Raw genomic sequence first — 19,598 nt, forward strand, 5'->3', positions numbered from 1 at the left:
ACTGCCGTAGTATAGGGATAGTGTGCACAGTGATGTCACAATAGAGGTATAATGTGCACAGTACTGCCATAGTGTGCACAGTGTCACAATAGAGGTATAATGTGCACAGTACTGCCATAGTACAGGGATAGTGTGCACAATGATGTCACAATAGAGGTATAATGTGCACAGTACTGCCATAGTACAGGGATAGTGTGCACAATGATGTCACAATAGAGGTATAATGTGCACAGTACTGCTATAGTATAGGGATAGTGTGCACAGTGATTTCACAATAGAGGTATAATGTGCACAGTACTGCCATAGTACAGGGATAGTGTGCACAGTGATGTCACAATAGAGGTATAATGTGCACAGTACTGCCATAGTATTGGGATAGTGTGCACAGTGATGTCACAATAGAGGTATAATGTGCACAGTACTGCCATAGTATTGGGATAGTGTGCACAGTGATGTCACAATAGAGGTATAATGTGCACAGTACTGCCAAAGTATAGGGATAATGTGCACAGTGATGTCACAATAGAGGTATCTGCCATAGTACAGGGATAGTGTGCACAGTGACGTTACAATAGAGGCATAATGTGCACAGTAGGGTGACCGCAAAAAATCGATGTCGGAATTTTGTCCGTCTGGACCCCACAAAACGATTCCCCTTTCCAGATATTGAGATAGCCAAAATTTGAGCTCGATCAAACGACGTTAACCCGTGCCGCTCGTCGCTCAAAGTTTGAAAAAATCCAAATTGAGGTATTTTAAGATTTAGGTATTTTGCATAGTCTGTTAGACTATAAAGAATGTGACAACAACATTGCAGAAATAGCCCTGACCAAATTTTCGAACCATTTGTAGTATTTGAATGCAGAGTTGGTGGGATTATCGTTTTTTGATCCCACCATTACAGACAATGAAAAGTTGTTAATGGCTAATAAATTGCTCAGTAGCACAGATGAACCATCAGAGCACGCTAGGGTTGTAAATCCAAAAGTTAGGAAAGAAAAATTAAAAGAGGTAGGAAGTAACTGATTTTAACGACCTTCTGACAAAAGATGAAGAACAAAAGCAATATGTCCTGCAAGTTGTAAGCAAATGCCGAGCATTTATTCTGACGTTTCAAAAACTACTTTAACAAATGCTCTAGAATAGATTAGATAACTATGTAAAATTATCAACTCATGTAGGTTAGCGTGCTCTGATGGTTCATCTGTGCTACTGAGCAATTTATTAGCCATTAACAACTTTTCATTGTCTGTAATGGTGGGATCAAAAAACGATAATCCCACCAACTCTGCATTCAAATACCACAAATGGTTCGAAAATTTGGTCAGGGCTATTTCTGCAATGTTGTTGTCACATTCTTTATAGTCTAACAGACTATGCAAAATACCTCAATTTGGATTTTTTCAAATTTTGAGCGACGAGCGGCACGGGTTAACGTCGTTTGATCGAGCTCAAATTTTGGCTCTCTCAATATCTGGAAAGGGGAATCGTTTTGTGGGGTCCAGACGAACAAGATTCTGACATTTCCCCCCCCCCATATGAGATCCGGTCACCCTAGTGCACAGTACTGCCATAGTTCAGGGATAGTGTGCACAGTGATGTCACAATAGAGGTATAATGTGCACAGTACTGCCATAGTGTGCACAGTGATGTCACAATAGAGGTATAATGTGCACAGTATTGCCATAGTATAGGGATAATGTGCACAGTGATGTCACAATAGAGGTATAATGTGCACAGTACTGCCATAGTGTGCACAGTGATGTTACAATAGAGGTATAATGTGCACAGTACTGCCATAGTGTGCACAGTGATGTCACAATAGAGGTATAATGTGCACAGTATTGCCATAGTATAGGGATAATGTGCACAGTGATGTCACAATAGAGGTATAATGTGCACAGTACTGCCATAGTGTGCACAGTGATGTCACAATAGAGGTATAATGTGCACAGTATTGCCATAGTGTAGGCATAATGTGCACAGTGATGTCACAATAGAGGAATAATGTGCACAGTACTGCCATAGTGTGCACAGTGATGTCACAATAGAGGTATAATGTGCACAGTACTGCCATAATGTGCACAGTGATGTCACAATAGAGGTATAATGTGCACAGTACTGCCATAGTGTGCACAGTGATGTCACAATAGAGGTATAATGTGCACAGTACTGCCATAGTGTGCACAGTGATGTCACAATAGAGGTATAATGTGCACAGTAAAGATCTAATAGAGGGATAGTGTGCACAGGTAATAAACCCTGTGATGTCGCTGTGCAGGGGTGACAAACACAAGCTCAGTATGTACACTGTAACCTCACCGTGGGGAAAAAATAAATTTAGTAATGTAACATGCCTGTATAATGAACATATGATGCATTTTACAGCAGGGGTGGGGAATCTTTTATTTTGCCAAGAGCCATTTGAATATTTTAACCGTCTTTGAGGGGCTGAACAAATTGCATTCCAACTCCTCTCACAAAGTACCGTACGTCCGGACGCTGGCACTGGTGTCAGGACGTAATATTTCATTGCAAGCTCCTCAGTGTTTCGTAGTGAACACTGCGTGTGTGTGCTCACAGAGCAAGAAGAAATTAAAAGGCCAGTGGCCATCAAAACACCGCTGCCAGCCCAAGCACTGTGGAGCCCAGGAATCTGCCCAATGGCTGAAGATAGGTCATCGCTGGCTGTCAATGGTCTGTGGGCCTGAGGCTCCCCACCCTGGTTCTACACTAACAACATAGTAATGTCACACTACAGAAATAATTCAAAGAGTAGTCCAGCAAAGGGAGGGATAATGCACAGAGCTGTTGCAACCATGTTTGTAGTTTGACAATGGTACAAAATTCATTTTTCCATTGCCGTTTCCATCATTTAATAGTTTTCAATAACCCCATATTATGTCTGCATGGAAATGGGCCTCCCTTTTTTTTTAGCTACACCCTTGTGTCCACAAAACATATGGTGCCAGCATTGCTTTGACTTAGCACCTTCTTCTCCAGACCAGATGGTAGATGTTACTGTCTGTGAGCTTATCGCTTTTTCATTTAGTTGTACTCCGAGGAGGTTAAGCCCAAGAGATCATGGTATAATTTATCTTTTGTCTGATTTGTGTTCACTGCACCATACTGTATGTGAATGTGGTCGTGAGCTTGGAACCACTCTGCTTATTATGGTAATTAAATTAAACTAGTTGTATAATTTACAATATTGCTGAAAATTCCAGATCTAATAAGTCAGACGTATGCATGTATGTACAGTGCCTTGCGAAAGTATTCGGCCCCCTGGAACTTTTCAACCTTTTCCCACATATCGTGCTTCAAACATAAAGATACCAAATGCAAATTTTTGGTGAATAATCAACAAGTGGGACACAATTGTGAAGTTGAACGAAATTTATTGGTTATTTTTAAATTTTTGTGGAAATTCAAAAACTGAAAAGTGGGGCGTGCAGTATTATTCAGTGCAGCAAACTCACTCCAGAAGTTCATTGTGGATCTCTGAATGATCCAATGTTGTCCTAAATGACTAATGATGATAAATATAATCCACCTATGTGTAATCAAGTCTCTTTATAAATGCACATGCTCTGTGATAGTCTCAGGGTTCTGTTTGATGCACAGAGAGCATCATGAAGACCAAGGAACACAAGAGGCAGATCCGTGATACTGTTGTGGAGAAGTTTAAAGCCGGATTTGGATACAAAATGATTTCCAAAACTTTAAACATCCCAAGGAGCACTGTGCAAGCGATCATATTGAAATGGAAGGAGTATTATACCACTGCAAATCTACCAAGACCCGGCTGTCCCTCTAAACTTTCATCTCAAACAAAGAGAAGACTGATCAGAGATGCAGCCAAGAGGCCCTTGTTCACTCTGGATGAACTGTAGAGATGTACAACTGAGGTGGGACACTCTGTCCATAGGACAACAGTCAGTCGTATACTGCACAAATCTGGCCTTTATGGAAGAGCGGCAAGAAGAAAGCCTTTTCTCAAACATATCCAAAAAAGTGTTGTTTAAAGTTTTCAACAAGCCACCTGGGAGACACGCCAAACATGTGGAAGAAGGTGATCTTGTCAGATGAAACCAAAATTGAACTTTTTGGCAACAATGCCAAACGATATATTTGTAGTAAAGGCAACACCACTCATCACCCTGAACACACCATCCCCACTGTCAAACATGGTGGTGGCAGCATCATGGTTTGGACCTGCTTTTCTTCAGCAGGGACCGAGAAGATGGTTAAAATTGATGGGAAGATGAATGGGGCCAATTACAGGACCATTCTTGAAGAAAACCTGTTGGAGTCTGCAAAAGACCTGAGACTGGGACGGAGATTTGTCTTCCAACAAGACAATGATCCCAAATATAAAGCAAAATCTACAATGGAATGGTTCACAAATAAATGTATCCAGGTGGTAGAATGGCCAAGTCAAAGTCCAGACCTGAATCCAATCGAGAATCTGTGGAAAGAGCTGAAAACTGCTGTTCACTAACGATCTCCATCAATCCTCACTGAGATCGAGCTGTTTGCCAAGGAAGAATGGGCAAGAATTTCAGTCTCTCGATGTACAAAACTGATCGAGACATACCCCAAGTGACTTGCAGCTGTAATCACAGCAAAAGGTGGCGCAACAAAATATTAAGTTAAAGGGGCTAAATAATATTGCACGCCCCACTTTTCGGTTTTTGTATTTCCACAAAAAATTAAAATAACCAATAAATTTCGTTCAACTTCATAATTGAGTCCCACTTGTTGTTGATTCTTCACCAAAAATTTACATTTGGTATCTTTATGTTTGAAGCATAATATGTGGGAAAAGGTTGAAAAGTCCCAGGGGGACGAATACTTTCGCAAGGCACTGTATGTATTGCCATTTCTTTAACAACTATGATGATGTTTAACTCTGGCTGTAAATGGTTACAAGGAGAAATTGGTGCAACATGTACTATCTTATCTTTTAGCAACATTGTTTAGTTAACTTATAGAAGATAAATCACAAGTAAATGTAAGTCCTTGAATTAAGGCCCCGTCACACGCTAGCAAGATCGCTGCTGAGTCACATTTTGAGCCCCACAGCCGGTATCGCTGATCGCTGCAGGAAGGGCCAGGACTTTTTTTTTGGTCGCTGGTCTCCCGCTGGCCACCACGCATCGCTGCGTGTGACAGGCGGGAGACCAGTAATCTGCTGGTAACTAATGTACACATCGGGTATCCAAGGGACGTGCGTCCCTTAGATGCCCGATGTGTACGTTAGTTACCAGCGCGCTGATGCAGGGAGCTGGTAACTAATGTACACATCGGGTATCTAGGGATGCACGTCCCTTGGATACCCGATGTGTACGTTAGTTACCAGCTTCCTGCATCAGCGCGCTGGTTACTAATGTGACGCTAATGACGCTGGGCGTCGCTGTACTGATCGCTGGTGAAGCTGTCTGTTTGACAGCTCACCAGCGATCACATAGCGATTCACCAGCGATCCTGACACATTGATATCGTTGTCAGGATCGCTGGTGAGTCGCTATGTGTGATTCCAGCCTTAGGGTCCCGTTACACTAAACGACACACCAGCGATCCTGACAACGATATGACCTGGTCAGGATCGCTGGTGTGTCGCTACATGATCGCTGGTGTGCTGTCACAGGCAGATCTCACCAGCGATCAGGACCAGCGACGACGTGGGTAACAAGCGCGCACGTCACTTAGTTACCCGCTGTTTACCTTGGATATCAGCTCCCAGCATCTGCTTACAGCGCTGGGAGGTCGCTGATCAATGGTCTCCCACTGCCACACGCAGCGATGCGTGCTGGCCAGCGGGGGACCAACGATCAAAAAATGGCCCAGGACATTAGAGCACGATCAGGCGATACCCGTGGCGGGGGGGGGGGTGGGCGGTCGCTGATACGTGTCACAGCGAGAAAAAAAACTTGTGACTCAGCAGCGACCTCGCTTTAGTCTCTCCCGTAAATGTTTCAGCTTTGTGGTAATTATTATTGGCGCGTCTTTAATGGGCGGTGATGCATCACTATATGACAAATAATGTTCTGTCCAGCAGTTGAGGCTGAATGTCACTTACTAAAATGTTTAAAAGAAAGTGGAGGGGCTGTGTTCCTTTTAGTGACAATAGTGATTAATATGAGGGTGTACTGACTACTTTTGCTATGATATTAATAAATTACTCTACAATACTGCACATTGCTTACAAATTCTGAAGACTCCTAATTGTGTAGCACTAAACGGCTTTTTATGTCATTTTGCAGCCCTCCAGGCCAGGTCCTGTTGGTAATTACCCCCACTCACCTGTTCCTGGGAACCCTACACCACCTATGACTCCTGGTAGTACTATTCCACCATACCTGTCCCCTAGTCAAGATGTCAAGCCTCCGTTCCCTCCAGACATCAAGCCAAACATGAGCTCCTTACCTCCACCACCAAGTGAGTGAGAATCTTATTAACTAAAATCTTTCACTAGGAGACAATTTTTTCCTTCTATTTTGTGCACCACCAAGTTTTATCTATAGAATGTTTCTTTGATTATTAGTATAGGCAAACCGAATTTTATATATGTACTGTGTGTGTGTGTGTATATATATATATATATATATATATATATATATATATATATATATATATATATATACAGTCATATGTTAAAGTTTGGGCACCCCTATTAATGTTAACCTTTTTTCTTTATAACAATTTTGTTTTTTGCAACAGCTATTTCAGTTTCATATATCTAAAAACTGATGGACTCAGTTATATTTCTGGATTCAAATGAGGTTTATTGTACTAACAGAAAATGTGCAATCTGCATTTAAACAAAATTTAACTGGTGCAAAAGTATGGGCACCTCAACATAAAAGTGACATTAATATTTCGTAGATCCTCCTTTTGCAAAAATAACAGCCTCTAGTCACTTCCTGTAGCTACTAATGAGTTCCTGGATCCTGGATGAAGGTATTTGTGACCATTCCTGTTTACAAAACAATTCCAGTTCAGTTAAGTTTGATGGTCGCCGAGCATGGACAGCCCGCTTCAAATCATCCCACAGATGTTCAATGATATTCAGGTCTGGGGACTGGATGGCCATTCCAGAACATTGTAATTGTTCCTCTGCATGAATGCCTGAGTAGATTTGGAGCAGTGTTTTGGATCATTGTCTTTCAGAAATATCCATCCCCTGCGTAACTTCAACTTCGTCACTGATTCTTGCACATTATTGTCAAGAATCTGCTGATACTGAGTTGAATCCATGCGACCCTCAACTATAACAAGATTCCCGGTGCCGGCATTGGCCAAACAGCCCCAAAGCATGATGGAACCTCCACCAAATTTTACTGTGGGTAGCAAGTGTTTTTCTTGAAATGCTGTGTTTTTTAGCCTCCATGCATAACGCCTTTTTGTATGACCAAACAACTCAATCTTTGCTTCATTAGTCCACAGGACCTTCTTCCAAAATGTAACTGGCTTGTCCAAATGTGCTTTTGCATACCTCAGGCGACTCGGTTTGTGGCGTGCTTGCAGAAGCGGCTTCTTTCGCATCACTCTCCCATACAGCTTCTCCTTGTGCAAAGTGCGCTGTATTGTTGACCGATGCACAGTGACACCATCTGCAGCAAGATGATGCTGCAGGTCTTTGGAGGTGGTCTGTGGATTGTCCTTGACTGTTCTCACCATTCTTCTTCTCTGCCTTTCTGATATTTTTCTTGGCCTGCCACTTCTGGGCTTAACAAGAACTGTACCTGTGTTCTTCCATTTCCTTACTATGTTCCTCACAGTGGAAACTGACAGGTTAAATCTCTGAGACATCTTTTTGTATCCTTCCCCTAAAAAGCTATGTTGAATAATCTTTGTTTTCAGATCATTTGAGAGTTGTTTTGAGGAGCCCATGATGCCACTCTTCATAGGAGAATCAAATAGGAGAACTACTTGCAAGTGGCCACCTTAAATACCTTTTCTCATGATTTGATACACCTGGCTATGAAGTTCAAAGCTCAATTAGGTTACAAAACCAACTTAGTGCTTAAGGAAGTCAGTAAAAAGTAGCTAGGAGTGTTCAAATCAAGAAAATGATAAGGGTGCCCATACTTTTGCACAGGTCAAATTTTGTTTAAATGCAGATTGCACATTTTCTGTTAGTACAGTAAACCTCATTTGAATCCAGAAATATAACTGAGTCCATCAGTTATTAGATATATGAAACTGAAATAGCTGTTGCAAAAACCAAAATTGTTATAAAGAAAAAAGGTTAACAATAATAGGGGTGCCCAAACTTTAACATATGACTGTATGAATATATATATATATATATATATATATATATATATATATATATATATATATATATATATATATATATGGGCTTGGAGGGCAATGAATATTCATTTCTTTTTGGCATCCTGGTATGATTGGCCCCATCCCGTTCCTGGTATGATTGATCCCATTCTTATCCTGGTATGATTGGCCCCATCCTTATCCTGTTATTCATGGCCCCATCCCAGTCCTGGTATGCATGGCCCCTTCCTTATTCTGGTATGGCTGGCCCCACCCCCATCCTGGTATGCTTGGCCCCATCAGAAACGATTAAAAACACAAACCATTACGCTTACCTTCCTCCGCTCCCTCGCAGTGTCCTGCTCCGCTGCCAGCAGCTGCTTAATGTTTGTAAGCATAGCATGGCAGGGACGTCATGCGCTGCTCACAAGCAGAACACTGCTGACAGAATACTCACTGGGACTGTTAGAGCAGAGTGTATTCATTGCTCTTCAGTAGCGTGCAGTGTCAGCCACCGCCTTCCTGCTGCTACCATCGGTCACGTGTGCCGATATTTAAGAGAAATGAATATTCAGAATATTCATTTGTCTTAAGTAGCGGCACACGTGACCGTCGACAGCAGCAGTTAGGCTTCAGCTGACACTGCGCGCTACTGAAGAGCAATGAATACTTGCTGCTCTCTGCGATGACAGTCTTGGTGAGTGTTCCGACAGCTGTGCTCTGCTTGTGAGCAGTGCCTGATGTCCATGATCCTGGCATTGGAGCAGGACACTGCGAGGGAGTGGAGTATAATGGTTGTTTTTTTTTAAACTTTTCTGATGGGACCATGCATACCAGAATAGGGTTGAAGCCAATCATACCAGAATAAGGATGGGACCACGCATAACAAGACCATGATGGGGCCATTCATGCCAGGATAAGGATGGGACCATGCATACCAGGACCAGGATGGGGCTAATCATACCAGGAAAGGATGGGACCATGCATACCAGGACTGGGATAGGGCCAGTCATACCAGGAATGGGATGGGGCCAGTCATACCAGGATAAGGATGGGACCAGTCATACCAGGAATGGGATGGGGCCAGTCATACCAGGATAAGGATGGGACCAGTCATACCAGGATAAGGATGGGACCATGCATACCAGGACCAGTATGGGGCCAATCATACCAGGATAAGGATGGGACCATGCCTAACGGGACCAGGATGGGGTCAATCATGCCAGAATAAGGATGGGGCCAGTCATACCAGGATAAGGATGGGGCCAGTCATACCAGGATAAGGATGGGGCCAGTCATACCAGGATAAGGATGGGGCCAGCCATACCAGGATAAGGATGGGGCCAATTATACCAGGATAAGGATGGGACCATGCATACCAGGACTGGGAAAGGTGCCAATCATACCAGAACTAGTATGGGGCCAATCATACCAGGATAAGGATGGGACCATGCATAACATGACTGGGATGGGTTCAATCATGCCAGGATAAAGATGGGGCCATGCATACCAAGACTGGAATGGGACCAATCATACCAGGATAAGGATGAGACTATGCATACCTGGACCAGGATGGGGCCAATCATACCAGGATAACGATGGGACCATGTATACCAGGACTGGGATGGGGCCAATCATACCAGGATAAGAATGAGACCATGCATACCAGGTCTGTGATGGGGCCAATCATACCAGGTTAAGGATGGGGCCCTGTGTACCAGTATAGAGATGGGGCCAGCAATACTTGGATGAGATGGGGACCCTGCATACCAGTATAGGGATGAGGGCGATCATTCCTGCCTGGATAAGGATGAGGGCGCCATACATACCAGGCTAGGAATGAGGAGGCATACATACCAGGATGGGGATGAGGGGACCATGCATACCAGGATAGAGATGAGGGAGCCCATGCATACCACGATAGAGATGAAGGGCCATGTGTATCAGGATGGGGATGAGGGGACCATATTTACCAGGATAGGGGATATTGAGTACAGAATTGACCACGTTTTTTGCTTCAGTTTTTTTTCCTAACTTCCGCCTCTAAAACCTAGATGCGTTTTTGGTCCGGTGTGTCTTATAGTCAAAAATGCAGTATATACAGTACTGTGGAAATATTTTAGACAGGTAAGAAAAAATGCTGCAAAGTCAGAATGCTTTCAAAAGTAAAAGTGTTAATAGTTTATTTTTATATATTTAACAATATGCAAAGTGAATGCACAAAAGAGAAATATATAGAAAATAAATATTTGTTGTCCCTGCCCGTTGTCTTCGAAGCCACATCAGTTCTTCTAGGTACACTTGTTACTTGCACACAGTTTTTGAAGGAACTCCATATGTTGTAGAACTAACTATAGACCTACTGTGTATAAGGCTTGTGCAAATCCCTCTGTATCAATATGTACTCCCAGACAGATTGGATGATGTTGAGATTGGGGCTCTGTAGGGGCCATATTATCATTTCCAGGACTTTACACTTAGCATGGTTTTTAATGACATTGTCTGTTTGTTTGGGGTTGTTGTCCTGCTGCAGAATACATTTGGAGCCAGTCAGACACATCCCTGATGGAATTTCATGATGGATGGATCTGCCTGTATTTATCAGAATTGACGACACAATTACTATTGACCAAATTTTCAACACCATTAGCTGAAATTCAGTCCGAAACTTGCAAGGACATGCTGCCGTGCTTCACCGTCTTTGCAGACACTCATGAAGATTGTGCCACTCTTCAGCAAACAAACTACCTTCTGTTACAGCCAAATATTTCACATTTTGATTAATCAGTCTGGGGCACCTGCTGCCATTTTCTGCCCCCAATTCCTATATTTTTCTGCATAGTTGAATCACTTGGCCTTGTGATAGAACATATGGCTTTTGGCTGCAATTCTTCCATGAAGTCCACTTCTAACCTGACTCTGAACAGTAGATTGGTGTGGTTGAGTCCCACTGGTTGCTGCTAATTCAGAGGTGATGGTACTGCTGGATATTTGCTTCTTTAAAGTGAAGTAAGCATGACGTCTCTCATCTGCTGCACTAATTTTCCTTGGCCGACTACTGCTTCCGTGGTCCTCATCTTTGCCCATTTCTTGCTGTCCTCAACACTGCATCTATGGTCCTCAATGTTTCTTTCTGTTCTCAATGCTTAGAAATACAGAGGCCTATATCCACAGAAGATCTGTGGTTTGTTATCCATTATATTTGGAACAACACTACTACGACTTCCTTCAAAAACTGTGTACAACTTGTGTGTAAGTGTACCTAGAAGAATTTATTCTTTGGTGCTGTTTTGAAGGCAAGAGCAGTCACAGCAAATTTCGATGTGCTTTAGATTTCTCTGTTATTAATTCACTTTGCATATTATTAATTGATCAAAATACGTTAAAACGTTTTTTTGTTTTTTTTATAAAAGCATTACTTTGCAGCAGTTTTTCAGACCTGAATAAAATTTTTGCACCATATTGTACATGGAAAAAAGTTCCAAGTTGACTTGGAAGTGTAATGTACTTTTTTGCTGTGAATATTTAAAATATTGTAGGCGCTTGTATTAGCTAGATAATTGTCCTTTGAGGAGGTCTAAGGTCTCTAGTACTCCATGCTTTGCTTACTAATCTTCACATTGTCACACTGCAGATGCAAAAGGGAAAGTTCACGCTTTCTCTCCTTCTTCGATCTCAGCCAGCCACGCAGACGAGCTCCGCCTAACGTTTCCTGTTCGGGATGGAGTGGTATTGGAGCCTTTCCGACTGGAGCACAACCTTGCGGTTAGCAACCATGTGTTCCACTTGCGGCCAACCGTCCATCAGACCCTCATGTGGAGGTAAACCTTGATGAATGGTCACTAAAACTTATTAGCACGAGGAAACCTTTTCATGATACATTTTCTATGTGTATTTCGTCTATGGACATCACATACTGTATATACTCGCATATAAGCCGAGATTTTCAGCCCATTTTTTGTGGCTAAAAGTCCTCTTCTCGGCTTATACGCAAATCATATAGCCAGGGGGGAGGGGGAGCGGGGGTGTCAGATCATACTGAACCCCCCCCGGTGCGTCTCTGCAGCCCCCCTGCTTGTCCCACGGTCTCCTTTCCTTTCTACAGTGGTCACATGGTACCGCTCATTAAAGTCATGAATATGCGCATATTTATGACTTTAATGAGCGGTGCCACGTGACCGCTGAAGGATGGGAGACCGTAGGAGAACAGGGCTGCAGAGATGCCCAGGGGAGGTAAGTATATGCTATATTCACCTATCCCGGTTCCAACGCTGCTCGCCGCTGTCTGCCCGCCGGCTCCCTCTGTCAGTGATGTTCAGGCAGCAGAGAGCGCGATGGCGTATTCAGTGCTCGCCCTCTGCTGCCTGACGTCACTTGACAGAGGGACCCGGCGAGCAGCGTTGGAATCGGGACAGGTGAATATCTCAGTTGCCGGGTTCTGAGCCTGCGGTGACACCTGTCCCCCACAGCACGCCGGTGTCTCCGCCTGCTCAGCACACCGGCACCTGACCCTCAGGGACAAGAGGTGAGTATGTCTTTTTTTTTTTTCTAATACCTGCAGTAGCGGCAGCAGCAATATATGGGGGCATAATCTATGGGGCATATGGGGGCATATTCAATGGAGCATCTTATGGGGGCAGCATATGGGGGTATATTCAATGGAAAATAGGGGGGGAAGCCAGCACTGCTTAAGGTTAGAACGCATAAATTGGAGTGCATATGCACATAATGTCTAGCTGTATTCAAAAATGAGATATTTAGCAAAAAAATTGATCAATTCAATTGAGCCACCCCGCCGCGCCAAGGCAATCTCATATGGGGGGTCCTACTCTATATATCTTTAATAAATGCTGTGCCATTACGGCCTCCTAAATACATTTAGAGCATGACCACATCAAGTGCAATCTGTACCTGAACATTACTGGATCGCTCCCATGAAGCCAGATGGAGCAAGTGCAGATGAAGGCCAACCAGGTCTGAACATAGACATATCAGGAATGGCCTCCACACATTGCCTGACCAGCAAACATAGATGAAGGGCGATGTTGGCCCATACACAGGTGCACAATTAAATTGTGGACATGCTCTAAATGTATTTAGGATGCCGTAATGGCACAGCATTTATTAAAAATATATAGAGTAGAACCCCCCATATGAGATTGCCTTGGCGCGGCGGGGTGGCTCAATTGAATTGATCAATTTTTTTGCTAAATATCTCATTTTTGAATACAGATAGACATTATGTGCATATGCACTCCAATTTATGCGTTCTAACCTTAAGCAGTGCTGGCTTCCCCCCCTATTTTCCTATATTCAATGGAGCATCTTATGGGGTAGCATATGGGGGCATATTCAATGGAGCATCTTATGGGGGCAGCATATGGGGGCATATTCTATGGAGCATCTTATGGGGGCATATTCTATGGAGCATCTTATGGGGGCAGCATATGGGGGCATATTCTATGGAGCATCTTATATGGCCATAACCCTTATGGAGCAGCATATGGGGCATATTATTCTACGGATCATCTTTTGAGGCCATTATTAACCTTTTTGCAGCATTATATGTGGCGTATTTTGTATGGAGCATCTTATGGGGCCATCATGAACTGTATGGAGCATTATATGGGGCTCCTGATTCAATATGGCTATTCAAAAACATTTAACCTACTGATGTCTCAATTAATTTTACTTTTATTGGTATCTATTTTTATTTTTGAAATTTACCAGTAGCTGCTGTACATTTTCCACCCTAGGCTTATACACGAGTCGATAAGTTTTCCCAGTTTTTTGTGGCAAAATTAAGGGGTGTCGGCTTATACTCGGGTCGGCTTATACACAAGTATATACATGTTTGTTGTTAAAGGGGTTGGCTACTTTTTCTTGTTAGTGCAGCTCTCCTCACACACTCCCTAGCACTTCTGTCCATAGTAGCAATAGATTCTGATGGAGGAGTATGTGAGAAGACCTGCCTTTTAGCCTCATGCAATAGAAAAGTAGCTTTCCTTTGAGGTGTTTAGACAAGAACAACGGACTGGTCTTGTCACATGCTTCTTCACCAGCAGCCATTTTTTTTTTAAAGAAATGGTGGTCAGTTTTTGAACAAAACTGCAGTGATAAGGAAAAGTGGCTGATCTCCTTAATCAGGATGAGGATGTCCAGTTTACTTGAAGATATATATTTATCTATTTGCCTTTAACAGGTCGGACTTGGAGTTGCAATTTAAGTGCTACCACCATGAAGACAGACAGATGAACACCAACTGGCCTGCATCTGTACAAGTCAGCGTCAATGCTACTCCTCTTACTATTGAGCGTGGCGACAATAAGACTTCCCACAAACCTTTGCACCTCAAGCACGTTTGCCAGCCAGGCCGCAATACCATCCAAATTACCGTCACTGCCTGTTGTTGTGTAAGTGTCCGCCTTCAGAGCCTTCATTCACTATTATTAAGTATGTTGTATATGCTGCCGAAACGATTCATCTCAACTTCAGGAACAATTTCCATCATTTGTAACAGCAGCAAGCAATTTTTACTGCTTGTAGAATAAAATTCTGTACAAAAGCAAGTATGCACATAGACTAAACGTGCAACAGTAAGGAGTATATTCCACAGGTACGACTCCTTTGTAGCAGATCTCTTGGGGTATGTGCACATGTTGCGGATTCTGCTGTAGATTTTTCCGCACAGATATGGCTGAATCCGCAGGTAAAATGACCTGCGTTTTACCTGCGGATTTAGTGCAGATTTCCTGCAGATTTTCTGCAGTTTTTGTGCGGATTTCCCCTGCATTTTTACACCTGCAGATTCCTATAATGGATGAAATGTAAAAACGCAACGGAATCTGCACAAAGAATTGACATGCTGCGGATTCAAAACCGCAGCAAATCTGCGTGAAAAAATCCGCACTGTCTGCACAGCGTTTTTCATTTTACATTGGCTAAAATGGTACTGAACAACACAGCAGAATCTGCTGCGGATCCGCAGGGCCAAATCCGCAGCAGAATCCGCAACGTGTGCACACACCCTTATACTGAGGCAGTTGTCTTCTGAATCCCGGCTCCAATGCCCTGCCTGCCACGTAGCAGCCATTTAGTGTGTTAGCTGCTATTTACTTTCATGTACATATTACAGAATGCCCTTATAGAAAAGCCCTGCATTGATGAACTTCAGGCAGAGTCTGCTCATTTACTTGTGGAACCTTGTAACGGTTTTTCTTTCATGCAACATTGAAATCAGTTTCAACAAAAAGAATGTAGACACAGTGAAAAGAAAGGTAAAGAGGAACATTAAAAGGAAATTGGCTTATATTACATTTATTTTAAAAGTGTGTTGCATAGTAATGCTGCAGTGTAACCCCTCGGTACATGGCAGCGTTACTTCTGGAGCTTGTCACCAATCTTGTGCATACTGACTTTATTTTTCTTCATCTACAGTCCCACTTGTTTGTGCTGCAGTTAGTCCATCGGCCTTCAGTGCGTTCAGTATTGCAAGGTTTATTGAAGAAAAGGTTGCTCCCAGCTGAACACTGTATCACAAAAAGTAAGTTACTAACACCTGCTGTAACACTTTATTATCAGGATGCAAATCTGTATCAAACTAAGCTTCTATGGTGGGAAGCATCCGCCTTTTATTGCACACTTTTAGTAATACATGGCTTGTGCTTACTTGTGCAGTAAAGAGAAATTTCAGCAGTGTAGCAGCGACATCTGGGAATGCAGCTCTGAATGGGGAGGATGGAGTAGAGCAGACGGCCATCAAAGTCTCTTTGAAATGCCCAATCACGTTTAGGCGGATCCAGCTGCCGGCAAGGGGACATGACTGCAAACATGTGCAGGTTAGTAGATCAGAGGAGTCATCTGTTTCTACTCACATAGCTTTCAGCTTGCCCCAGATATTAATTGAGCCCTCACTCTGCTTGCAGTGCTTCGACCTTGAATCCTATCTTCAACTGAACTGCGAACGAGGGACGTGGCGGTGTCCTGTATGCAAGTATGTATGCTGATAGAAAGGGTACTAGTCCGTTTTGGGCACTAAGATTTAAGCTAACATTGCATAATTGGATTATTTAAAGGGAACTTGTCACCAGGAATAACACTGTTAGCCTGCAGATATGCGGGTAATCTGCCGGATAACATTGTTATGATGCTGCCCGGAGCCTGCACGCAGCCGAACGCTGTGGAGAGAAAGTTATCTTTATTCTCCTCGCCAGCATTCGGTCATAGGGGCTGGGCGGCACTGGTTCAGTGATGCTCTGAGTATAGAGCGCGGTCGCTGTAACCAATCCCCTGGCTGTGACTGACTGGCTGTCAGTCAGAGCTGGGGGCACAGTTACAGCGGTCGGTCTATATAGTCAGAGCGATGACTGAACCAGTGCCGCCCCGCCCTTATGACCGAATGCTGGCGAGGAGAATAAAGATAATTTTCTCCTTGCTGCAATTACTAAATTTATTATAAAGAGGAGGTTCATGTCATATGTTTTGGTAAAATTTAGTGAGCCTACTGGCCACAAATATTGCAGCCTCATTCAAACATATACAACAAGAGACTTGCATCTCTGCATTGGATACAGGCCTACAAAATACAGCCATTATAAGTAAGGAAGGTCATTGGCATCTGTAGGTAGCTGGAGTTGACTTGCAGTTGGAGAAATGTTTTGTTTCATACAGTTAATTTTTTATTTTTTTTGGAAGGAGGAATATAAAGTACATATCTCAACTTTACACCCCAAATGTAGATTAGGGTCTGTTCACAAAAATGCTAGACAAAATAGAAGAAAAATGCAGGACACTATGACCGAAATAAGAAGGATCTGGTGTCCGGCGTGTTGGAGAGCTGGCTTTCCTGTTCTCACAGAGCAGAACAGCCGCATTAGGGAACACAAGTGAGAGCGGAGCCCTGATAGAGCCTGACAACCAAAGTGGGTTTTGTTTCTTGTCTATTACAACTTTGTATCCATATTGTTGCTTAGTTGATGGAACATTTCTATTCTCTGCTCCCTAAAACCTTTCACTTCTTGTCTTTCTTACAGTAAAACAGCTCTTTTAGAAGGCCTTGAAGTAGATCAGTACATGTGGGGAATCTTGAATGCAATACAGAAGTAAGTACACCATAAGCTGAATACTGCCTGGACCGTTTATAAGTTGTATTGATATTGTAAAGCTTCTTCTGAAATCTCTTTCCGTGTTTCATCAAGTATAAAAGCTTACCACAGGGTGTGGAATAAAATGTATACTTAAATGGATGTGACAATGTGCAGACCAAGACTATAGAATCATAGAATCGTAGAGTTGGAAGGGACCTCCTGGGCCATCTGGTCCAACCCCCTGCTCAAAGCAGGATTCGCTAAATCATCCCAGTCAGATGTCTGTCCAGCCTCTGTTTGAAGACTTCCATTGAAGGAGAACTCACCACTTCTCGTGGCAGCCTGTTCCACTCATTGATCACTCTAACTGTCAAAAAGTTTTTTCTAATATCTAATCTGTGTCTCTTCCCATTCAGTTTCATCCCATTGCTTCTAGTCTTTCCTTGTGCAAATGAAGCAGTAATATAACACTGGACCATTTCGGACTGTGGAAGACCAAGCGTTGGAATGTTTAAGATTGCAGATAGGAAGCCTAAAAAGCCTAAAACATCTGCCCTCATGGTCACTACTTTAACTCCTGTATTTCCAAATTCGGAAATTGAATCAGCAGATCTGTTATTTTTAAATAGGGCATGGATACAGTATTTGTCTTCAAGAAACAACGCCTAACCATTGTGGATATACCTAAAATGCTTAGTTCCGGTCACTCTAACTTCCTCATTATGTTTTTCTTTAGCTCTGAATTTGAAGAAGTAACTATAGACCCCACCTGCAGCTGGAGGCCGGTACCTATTAAGTCAGAGATTCACATCAAGGATGATCCAGATGGGATGCCCTCGAAGAGGTTTAAGACTATGAGTCCCAGTCAGATGATCATGCCCAACGTAATGGAAATGATTGCTGCATTAGGGCCTGGACCTTCGCCCTATCCATCACTACCGCCTCCACCAGGTGGTGGTAACTCCAGTGAATATGTTGGACAAGGTAATCTTTATTTAATTTTATACACACAAAAAGTTCTTGTTAGTAACAGGTCCGTGCAAAAACTCAAAACATTAATAGAAAAAAAAATATGGATAAAATCGGAATGTTTTTCATATTTTATTAATGTACATTAAAACAAAATATTAAAAACGTACAAAAGCTATTCAAAAGACATGTGGAGGCACAAAAAAAAGAAAGATGGCACCTGGCCTCCATGTACTGCATGAAAAATAAATATATTCAAATTGTACGACAACCAACCAAATTGTAATGAGCAGAATCAGAGACTGACACGTGCATTATTGAAAAGAATATGTAAAGAAGTAAATGATACGTAAAATTATACATAAAAAGTAAGTGACTAGTGAATAAGAATTGTGCTTGAATACAAGAAAGCCGCAAACCTGAAATGACACTAAAGACCAACATCGTAATATATTTAAAGAGGACCTGTCACCAGGTCAAAAGTGGTCAGTTGTTGCTCTTATTTTATTCCTGCTGCTCCCGAGTATTTTTTTTTTTCTTTAAATCTACCACATGTTTATAATGTCTTTATAAAGGAGACATGTGGCTCACAGGATTCCTTGAGCCATGTCTTTAGATTGTGAGCAACACCTACTTGGTAAAGCCCATATAAATTAGCACAAAATAAAAATACCATAACTCATAGTGGATTTAATAAAAAAAAAAAAAGTAAAAAAAAGGAGAGACACAATATTCAAGGAAGCCGTATGAATAAAATAAGAGCAAAACTTGCTACTGGTGACTGGTCTTTTCTAAAATACTTACCGTATTATAGGAGATTTTATATACATGCTGACAAATTGTATTTATAGTTTAAATAATTCCCAAAGGTTTTCTTCTTCTATAACGGTCTCCCTACTTCACCCCACTTTCTGTCACACTCCGCATTTTCCTTATACACAGTAATCGTCTTCTGGTTATTTCTGTTCAGCCTCCATGATATCTAGCTTTCATCCTACAGGTTATTTTTCTATGCTCCACTATAAATCCTATGATGCATCCGAACAGCATAACATGAGCAACTAGAGCCACTACAATCTCTATCTGCAAGGTTGATACTGTGATTATCCTCTCCTCTATAGTCTACTAATATGTTTAATTGATTTTCAGTTTCCAGTTAAGAAGGCTGAATGTAAACTCCTACATTATAACTGTATGACAGGCACTGTGAAGTCATCATCAATATCAGTGATAAGAGCTTCTGTTCACCCCTGTTGAGATCTT

At 42.4% G+C, this 19,598-nt stretch overlaps 1 protein-coding gene across 10 annotated transcripts in view; it reads left to right on the forward strand.

Annotated features, from left to right (window-relative positions):
* The window catches only part of ZMIZ1 (zinc finger MIZ-type containing 1), a 483,419-nt gene that overhangs the window by 456,645 nt on the left and 7,176 nt on the right, over positions 1–19,598 (forward strand). For all 10 annotated transcript variants that reach the window (XM_073571234.1, XM_073571232.1, XM_073571235.1 and 7 more), the window contains 8 exons: positions 6,267–6,441; positions 11,915–12,101; positions 14,483–14,693; positions 15,718–15,823; positions 15,958–16,118; positions 16,206–16,273; positions 17,313–17,381; positions 18,103–18,350. In XM_073571234.1, coding sequence (XP_073427335.1) covers positions 6,267–6,441; positions 11,915–12,101; positions 14,483–14,693; positions 15,718–15,823; positions 15,958–16,118; positions 16,206–16,273; positions 17,313–17,381; positions 18,103–18,350 — 1,225 coding nt within the window. The remainder of the gene's footprint in view (positions 1–6,266; positions 6,442–11,914; positions 12,102–14,482; positions 14,694–15,717; positions 15,824–15,957; positions 16,119–16,205; positions 16,274–17,312; positions 17,382–18,102; positions 18,351–19,598) is intronic.

This window comes from Dendrobates tinctorius, unplaced genomic scaffold (genome assembly GCF_039654945.1).
Source record: "Dendrobates tinctorius isolate UK_male_01 unplaced genomic scaffold, ASM3965494v1 ptg000028l, whole genome shotgun sequence".
NCBI lineage: Eukaryota > Metazoa > Chordata > Amphibia > Anura > Dendrobatidae > Dendrobates > Dendrobates tinctorius.